The sequence below is a fragment of the Anneissia japonica genome, unplaced genomic scaffold (genome assembly GCF_011630105.1).
Source record: "Anneissia japonica isolate Jap-2015-1 unplaced genomic scaffold, ASM1163010v1 scaffold288119_len33177_cov111, whole genome shotgun sequence".
Classification (NCBI taxonomy): Eukaryota; Metazoa; Echinodermata; class Crinoidea; order Comatulida; family Comatulidae; genus Anneissia; species Anneissia japonica.
Window position 1 is genome coordinate 23,252 of NW_022692880.1, and position 9,606 is coordinate 32,857.

The 9,606-nt window shown below is 31.2% G+C and overlaps 1 protein-coding gene across 1 annotated transcript; it reads left to right on the forward strand.

Annotated features, from left to right (window-relative positions):
* Nucleotides 1-5,232: 5,232 nt before the first annotated feature.
* Nucleotides 5,233-9,415, forward strand: LOC117100451 (the record flags this gene model as incomplete). The annotated part of the gene is made up of 5 exons (XM_033240154.1): nucleotides 5,233-5,536; nucleotides 7,727-7,875; nucleotides 8,359-8,448; nucleotides 8,837-8,936; nucleotides 9,312-9,415. Coding segments are annotated over exons 1-5 (654 nt in total), but the record flags the coding sequence as incomplete, so codon positions are not given.
* Between the last annotated feature and the right edge of the window lie 191 nt (nucleotides 9,416-9,606).

Below are 9,606 nucleotides of genomic sequence, written 5' to 3' on the forward strand. Positions count from 1 at the left end.
GGAGTTTATTTTCAAAATAATTATAACCTGTCTCTTATACACATCTAGATGTGTATAAGAGACAGGTATTACGAAGTCCGGGCCATCCAAAGTGGTTTTTTTGTGTAATTTCTGTGGCAACATTTTTTTCAAGATAGGTTTTCCTTAAAGGCTAGCAAGGCTTTAGTCAAAAAAACTTAATGTTGGTGCGTAATCAGAATGATCCTATCACGATCATTTTAGAAAGTTGTCATTTTTATATTTAGGCCTATAAAACTGCATTTTGAATTCTAAGATTGCATTACCGGCCACCTAGAAAATCCCAAATCCTGAAATTGTTCCACTCAGTGCCAACCATAGTAAGAGGCGGATCCAGAGATATGTCCAAAAAGAACTTTTAAAATGAAAACCGTTACATAATATCAGTGATTATAAATATAAAAATGAATTTATTTTTAGTTTTAGGATTCATGACTGTACTTGTAGGTATTAGATACCTTTTCTTTTTCTTTTTTTTTTTCTTTTTTTTTTTTTTTTATAGATTTATTGAGAACAAATTTATTGATGGGGATATTTAAGTAATTTTTAGTGTTCTAAAGCTTGAGACCCGAAAACTGAATATTTGTATTGAAAAGACCACGGTTTGTGTATAATTTCGTTTAGGGTTTATGTATTAAGTCTAATAATCCGTATTTTAACTAAACAATTCGGGAATTAAATTAAGGGAGGCTCTACGCGCCTTACAATTAAGGACGGCTTCAACCCCCTCCCCATGCCCCTAGCCTGTTACATGCCTATTCAATTAAAACAAAAATATATTTTCCATTCGGACAAAATTGTACATTTCAGTTATTGGATTGATGAAATATTTTACGCAATATAAGTGAGCTGCAGAGAAATGTCAATTGGTTTGTCTTTGCCATTGTTAGACAAAATTCGAATGTTTTTGTTTTTCTTTTTCTTTCAGAGAACTTAATTATTGGCAGGAAAATTTTAACATTTGTTAACTCCATTGATGATATCTATATAATTCAGGATTTTAAGTGTAAACAATTTGCCCTTATAATCCACGAATTGATTCCACATGTTCATGCACGTTACACAATCCAAATAATACGAGCATTTTTATTTACTGATTTAAGATCTAAATATAACACGGTTGTATTTATTAAAATCTGATTTGTGTGGTGTGTTTGTATAATTTACGTAAACATATAGTGTGGTTTTATAATTCAAATTTGATGTTTCATAATCTTGTTTAATTTGGTTGTGTGTATGTGATTTTTGGATTCTGTGGTGTAAATTGTCCTGTAATTTTAAGACTATTTTTCATTGAGGACTATTTGTACATTTTATCACATTTCAGCTTTGTGCTGCGATGACATTTTGATTTTCTGAAATAAAGATACTTTGATATATCACTCAGATTCTAACACTAAAACACAGATATAATATCATCAGATCAGTGGTGTACAACATATAGACCAAAAAACTCACTTAACAGAGGCTAAAACTAATTTCCCCATGGTCAGTAGCAATAGCATATATACCATGCTAGCAATAATCCCTTAATATCATGTTACCGTAGGTATTACGTAACACAGTGCACAGCTACAAGGTTATAACGTGGAGTACAGTACTTCAACTACCAAAATAAGCAACTCATAGATAACCACAAAATTTACTTTTGTTAAGTATCAAATGAAATAACTTTACATGTTTATAAACAGTACAAATAAACAATAGTTAACGCATGTTGATAATTGTGTGTTTAAATGACAAGTTCATGTATGGGAAAAGGGAGAGGCTTGCTTTCTCACAAACTTAGCAATAAATGTTCTGCTTAGAGTTACGGTACTTCAAAGAAGTATTTTGTTAATTAAATATTGCTTTTAGTAAACTGAATAATTAAGAATACATTTATTTAAGCAAGTTATTTAATTGCATATTTGGTTTTTACTCCCGCCAACTAAATCCAACTGGCTCAGAAACCGATATTTTTTTGTTGTTGTCAATTTATTATTTTCAAAACTATACTAAATAATGTAAACTGAGATGTACTATATATACATAGTTATGTGAATATGGCAATTATACTAAGAATTAAAATGGCGTGTAATTGTGAGGGTAGGGTAATTATGGTACGATTATAATGGTATTGCCTATCCCATAAACATCCAAATTAACACACTGTAGAAAACCAAGCAATTCAATTCTGATTGACTCACTTAGTATATTATCAATAGAAAAATTAAAATACATTAAAATTAAATACATTTATAACCTATTTTCTAGTAACCTATATTATCAATCCAAATAATACGAGCATTTTTATTTACTGATTTAAGATCTGAATATCCACGGTTGCATTTATTAAAATCTGATTTGTGGCGTGTTCGTATAATTTACGTAACATAGTAATGACAAAATCACTCAGATTTTAACACTAAAACACAGATAGGCCTATAATATTATCAGATCATTTAACACAGTCATATTTTAAACAGGAGAGGCTATAAACTAATTCCATGGTCAGTATCAATAGATATACCATTCTAGCAATATTCCCTTAATATCATGTTACCGTAGGTATTACGTAACACAGTGCACAGCTACAAGGTTATAACGCGGAGAAACGATACATCATTCCTCCATGAATACACAGTTTACATAAGGCTAAATGTACTGGCATCCATTGAATATATAGGCCCAACACGCTACGTATCCTATGGAATATTAATTATTTGATTTCCCTAATAATAGAAGAAATAATAATAATAATAATAATAATAATAATAATAATAATAATAATAATAATAATAATAATAATAATAATAATAATAATAAGAGTGGTGATTAATAATAATAGTACATAAACGATCCTCAACAGTAGGTCTTAAAATTTAGCCTACCGATTTTCATAACAGGATTATTTATTTACTTTAGGAACATAAGTATACCTAAGCTACGTACTCCTCGGGCACACACTGTGGTACTTCCAACTTGATAAAAATACCAAGAAACAGGTTGATTTCACGTGAAAAAAACAACAAAATGGAATTAAAGAAGCACACGTCTACACAAGAACTAACAAAATGTACGCAGACAAAACTGAGGCATAGGCCTATACACTATTAAAATACAATTAACATAATATCAATTAAATAATTAATACCATTGAAATTACCTAAAGCAGAAGAGTAACGTACTAAATGTGTACTTTTTTATAAGAACAATGAGGCTGAATTTTATGCTTAATAAAGAACAATACAAGAACAAATTGAAGCTGATGTAAAATGTGAAATGATATTTTTATTTTAGAAAACTAGAAAAAATAAAATATTATATCTGTACCTTGTGCAGTAGGTGTGACAAATATCCTTTATAATGCAGACAGTAGGTGTACCACCTGTCATTTGGGGTAATTTTTACAGGGCCTTTTGGGACCAATTATACCTACACTCCAAATAATACTTTTCTATGTTTCCACTTCCTTGTTTGAAAAGTTTATAAAATATATAAGAACATTTTGAACTTGATTCGGCCCAAAAATAAAAACACTGAGTTTGGGTATATTTTTACTGGAAAACAAAAAACAGAAGTTTAATATTATTTTAATGATATAGGTATTGCTATTTATACCTCCATGGTTTAACAGCGATACTTTCCAATACTCATTGTGCATTGTTTATCTTGTGTGGGCCCATCCCGTTTTTACGCTAATCCCCACATTATCGTTTAATAAAGAATACTGTGTTTGTAAGTTTTTTGGCGTCGCTCAATTAAACCATGGAGGTCACTATAATACCTCCATGATGAACAATCAAAATTCTAACAATTAAGTGCAAAAACCTTATGCTAGGGAGACAAATTTGTACACTTTTACATATGTGCATGAAAAAGTTTATGGAAAATAACATGCAATTTTTAATTTTTAAATTTTCATGACCAATTATAATGCAATGATGGATATAAAAATACTGTATATTTGTAAATATGTATCCAAGTACAGTATTTTAGTGTTGTTGGGTTTCACAAATGTCTGTGCTTAATCATGTGTATAGATAAATAGGTATAATTATTTCCGGAAGAGAGGCGAACACCCATTCGTGTATTAAGTCTATAATAGTCTATAATTTAACTATTAAAACAATTGAGAGTAAAGAGATTTTCATTATATTTCAAAAGTATAATAAATATTAGGTTTCTAAAAGCATGTTTTTAAGTTATGGATTCTATTTTCTTGAGTGTTTTTTAAATTACCCTAACGATCAACAGGGCAATTTTATTGTTTTTTTAACTGTATTTATTAAATCAGTGGAAAACGATACATCATAATTGCTGTAGGTTTTCACCAACGCCAAGTTAGGGATTATTTCAATATTTGTTTTACTGTATACATTCTTAAATCGGCCTGTATACAGAAAGGTTTCTGACAATTCCATATAGTTACATAGGATAACGCCACATGGAAGCCTATCAAGGCCATAGGCTTGCTAACATTCCTAATGATGACATAATTAATGTCGGAATATTGAATCCCGACACGATGGCGTGTATATCGACACTTGAACTCTGAACTATACTATCTTATCTGAGATTAATCAGTGGACCTTTCGGTTTTTGCTAATGTAGACCGTGTCGCTATTGATTTAATGTGGTAAAAATTGATATACCATTATCATTATTGATTATTTCAATTAAATTTGATGATGTGTGTTATACATACAGTGTTGTATTCACGCTAATTCTTTAACTTTTACTTTAACTCCGAGGCTGTTTTCACTATGTTAATTGTTTATTACATATTTTTCTTCTCTCACGTCTTTTTTTTTTATTGCGAATAGGTCGTGGTTTGCGAATATGCCATAGTTATTTTCTGGGCAATATTTTTCCCCTGAAGTAGTACTGAATATGCTAAATGTTTGTTTAAAGCGTAATTCGAATTTTAAACGAATAACGCCGTGCTAGCTACTGGTTCAATCAATCATACAAAATAATTAACCTAACAATGAAATTAACGTATTCTATGCTTATTTCTTGTACAGATCACATCTCATTTTGTGCTTTTGTTTGTATGTAATTGTATTTTGTTTTCTATTTTATTAATATTATTATGGACGCACTACTATTTTGTGTGTGCCTTTAAAAAAGTAAGAGCCAAATAAAAAATGGAACTAGACTAAAGACATTGTTGAGTTGCACGATTATCCCCATTTAAAAAATGGAAGCGCCCATTGTTTGGTCATGCCTAATAATTTGACAGATCACGCGCCAACTTTCATTCGAGTTTTGACAGCGTGAACGGTAGCAATCGATTTTTTAACTCCATCATCTTATCGCCAAATGTTTGACATGGACAAGTACGTCCTACTTGATTTCGTGGATGAGGAGACAGTTGACGTTGCCGAAACGGCGTGGCTGGAAATCGATGAAGACGAATTTGAAGACATGGATGCGTTGATTGGAAAGACCGTTGTGTGCAACTGGCAGGAAAAGAAAAGGGGCCAACCAACGCAAATGACACGGTGCTCAGCACGAGTTCTATGCTTTGGGGGTAAGATACATTTACCTTTTTATAATTCTAAAGTGTTTTAAGTTTTTAAAATTGGTAAAACAAAATAGAGTCAATTATTGTTTGATTTTTTTTTAGTTATTTATTTATTTATTGTTTTGTTTTACGTAGTGGTTGCATTTATTTAGAGTTAGAGGAGTACACTGCTGTAACTCCAAATCATTATACTGTACTATTATTATCTATCATTGTGCGCGTGCTCAGTTCATTGTTCATCAACATGCTTTAAAAAGAACTGAACCTACTGTCTAACAACCAAGTTTCTTGTTTTGCTTTTTGTTTTAGATTATTTTCAATAAATAAATTTAGATACATTTTGTGTTACGTAGGCCTATATAAAAGCGTCTGCTAATCGATAAAATACATTTTAAAAATTCAAAACAAGAACCACGATCTTTTGCTATGTCTTCGGTATAAACGTCTTGACTCTGATCGTAGGTTCCGCTGAACTGATGTATAAAATGCTGTCGCAGAGTACAATGAACTGAGCATGTGCAAAAATTATGACGTAAATATGAAATAATGATTGGAGTTGGAGTTTCTCTCAGAGCGAGTTCGTTGTATACCGTATTTAAGTCTTAAACTATGTTTTTACTTGTGCATTCATTGTCATCTTAGAAAATTAACTACGAAGTGTTTTTACCTTTTCATTTATACTCCTTCCGCGCATACTTTAAAGATTAAAAATGTTCCTCGAACTCCGAATAGATGCAGTAAAGACGTTTTTTTCCCCCGAATAGGCTTTGATTTAAGATTTGGGACTTGTAATTCCAATTAAAAGCCAGCTAGCTGTATTACTGAAATTTAAACGTCTAATGCGTGCACGTAATTGTATTCATAAACTACGTCTTTTGTAACTAATAACATGAAGTATGGGCGTCGTCGCATTTCCAAAAATAAGGATGTTTATACAAAAAATATTATGTGACTTATATTAACAATAGGCCTTTTGTCATGTAGATACTTAAAACTAATAAGTGTGTTTCGTTTATAAATAAAATCAGTACTAACACCCATCACATCGATGGATGGAACATCCAAAATAATTAATAAAGAAAGACACTTAAAAATATATCTTTTAAAACCCCTATAGGCCTATTAAATTTAAATTTTGAAGCAAGAAAACAAAGCAATTTTAAGCAACTGATCTCTATACCGAAAGGTCCACTGATTAATCTCAGATAAGAAAGTATAATACATACTCCAAGTATTGAAATACACGCCATCGTGTTGGGATTCAATATTTCGACATTAATTATGTCATCATCAGGAATGATCTCTATACCTACTAGTGTTGCCAAAAGAGGGCGCCATTTAAACAGCACTTTATACGTAAAGATCTTATAAACACAAGAAATTAACTGTAATTGAGAGAGGGCGTCTTGGTTGTTACTGTGGTGGTTGTTCCAGAATCACTTGAATCATAAATTGTAAAAAGGCTTCCTACACTGTTAATGCCCGAAATTCGGGATCTGAAGCGGCCCATGCACCGGTCATACCTACTCTTAAATATTCCCTGTCTCTTATACACATCTAGATGTGTATAAGAGACAGGGTTTGCCTTAATCAGTGCAAACATACCATACAAAAATCTAATACCAATTTGACCATTAATATTAATATATGACTGGTTATAAAATTACAAAACCAATAAAATATGTTGATATACAAAAATAGTTCAACAATATTATATAACATAAATATCATACCTTTAACATCGACTACTGCAATTTCAGGTGTACCGTTATTTGCTGGCTGGCCAGACCTTGCTAAATCTGTTTCTTCGATATTCTTCACAGGTTGTCCATTATCCCCATCTTTATCTTCTTTTACTTTACCATCTTCATTGATGGATTGCTTCACATCATCTTGATTTATTTGGACATCACCTTCATCAGCAGTAGTTGCAATCTCTGGTTGCTCAAGCACACCCTCAGTGTCCACCATTGCATGTTCCTGTCTCTTATACACATCTAGATGTGTATAAGAGACAGATATACACATATACATATATACATAAAAAGTGTGTGTGTATGTAGTATAACATTTAAAATAACAGTTACATACAGTCATTTATTTTGATTGATTTGTATTTTTAACCGCTTTTAACGGGTAAATAATTTCATCTACGTTTACTAGTTCAATAATTAAGCTTTAAACTTTTTTCCCCAGATGATAGGAAAAGACTTGTCAATAAACGAGAGCAGTACATATCAACTGGCACGCTGAACCGCACATTAGAGACGGGGAAAGGGAGCCGGGTCAGGAAGCCCAACCCGAGGTTTGTCGACTCGGATGATACTGATGCTGAGGATGAGGAGGTACTTTTTTTTAATTATCAGCTTATTATTTACATACCATACATTTTACTTTATTGTTTAATCCCTGATCAATTTAAAATTATCATTTAATTACTTCAAAATACATCGAAGTACACAAATAATTACAATAATATATTAACTAATAATAAATAATAATAATAATAATAATAATAATAATAATAATATAATATTAATAACAATAATAACAATTATAATGATAAAGATACATGTAATATTGTCAATGTGTGAAAGTTAGGGGTTAATCAGTTTGGTAGTTTCTTCAGTTATGCTCTCTCTATCTCTTCTTTCCCTCTCTCTCGTGGGTGCGAGAATAATAATAATAATAATAATAATAATAATAGGAATTATAATTATAATAATAAATGATACTTCTTTACATAATACTGTAATGTACTTTTCATTACCAAGTTCGCACTAAGAGTAGGACACGTGGATTAAAAAATATATTAATTCTTTGTAAAGGAAGTAGCAGAAGAGACTGAGAAAAACAAGAAAAGGTCTGTGACCAAGTCGGCGAACCAGCTCCGAGAAATCTTGCAATCGAAGTCACAGGTAATAAATGCTATAATAATTTTAAATTATAAAAAATAAGCTATTAACTTTTGTTTATATTATATTATATATATATATATATATATATATATTTTTTTTTAACTTTATAAGTATTAAAGGTCTCTTTGCGCTGCAAATAAAATAAGTAGCAGATTCTTGTGACAGATTTTATTTATGTTAAGTAACCTGTACACTTCGTTTTTATCTGGATGTTGCGTTTGATCGTCAAACGACATGAAAGGCTTTAAAAATAATATAACAAAAATTAAATCAATAAATCATATTCATTTTTTATGATGGTAATGGTAATAAAACAACGTTTAATGAGTGTATGCATGACTCAGTATAGTGCTTACCACATTATTACAATTTTTTTGTTTTGTTTTAGGACACTGCACTCCTTGCAGAGAATCTGCAGTTAAAGGAAAAGATAAAGACATTAGAGAAACTTGCAGAGCGCCTAACGCAAACAATATCGTGCATGGACCGTAAGTGCTTTATGTATTTTGGATTCAGTACATTACTCTTTACATACTTGTCTGCTGGGCCGGGTCTTGAATCTGCCCTAGAATACAAGAGGCAGGCCAAACACTCAGCTCTGTATGTGTGCATGTGTCTACTGTATCATTTCTATTTCAAATTACATATAGCTATGTATTAAATAATAAAAAATAGCCCCATGTTTGTTTTTTTTTTAGCAATGTGCAGTAGCCTACCATTTAGTATAATCGGCCTGCTGCAAAATGTAACTGTACTCTTAAACACATGTTCAAGCCTACCACACTCTACCTGTAATATTTTAAGCTCTTTATTACAATGATTTAAATGCTAACGTTTTCCTCAAATTTATTTAAAATTTCCAGATCTGCCGAAGCTTCTTGAAAGGATGAAGCAGGCCCCTCAAGCACAGGCCCCTCAAGCACAGGTGTCTATCGAACAGCAGAATGACGGATCCTCCACTGACGAAGTACGTAACAACATCCTTACATTTTTTGTGTTGATATTTGTATACTTATTAATTTTCATCCCAAACCCCAGAGGAAAATTGCCAATTATAAATGATTGATTAAGTAGTAATGTGGTAAAATATGATTTAATTTTTCGTCGTGCCTAGTATGATACAAAATTATTTGTGTACCTAAAATTTAAAAATATTTA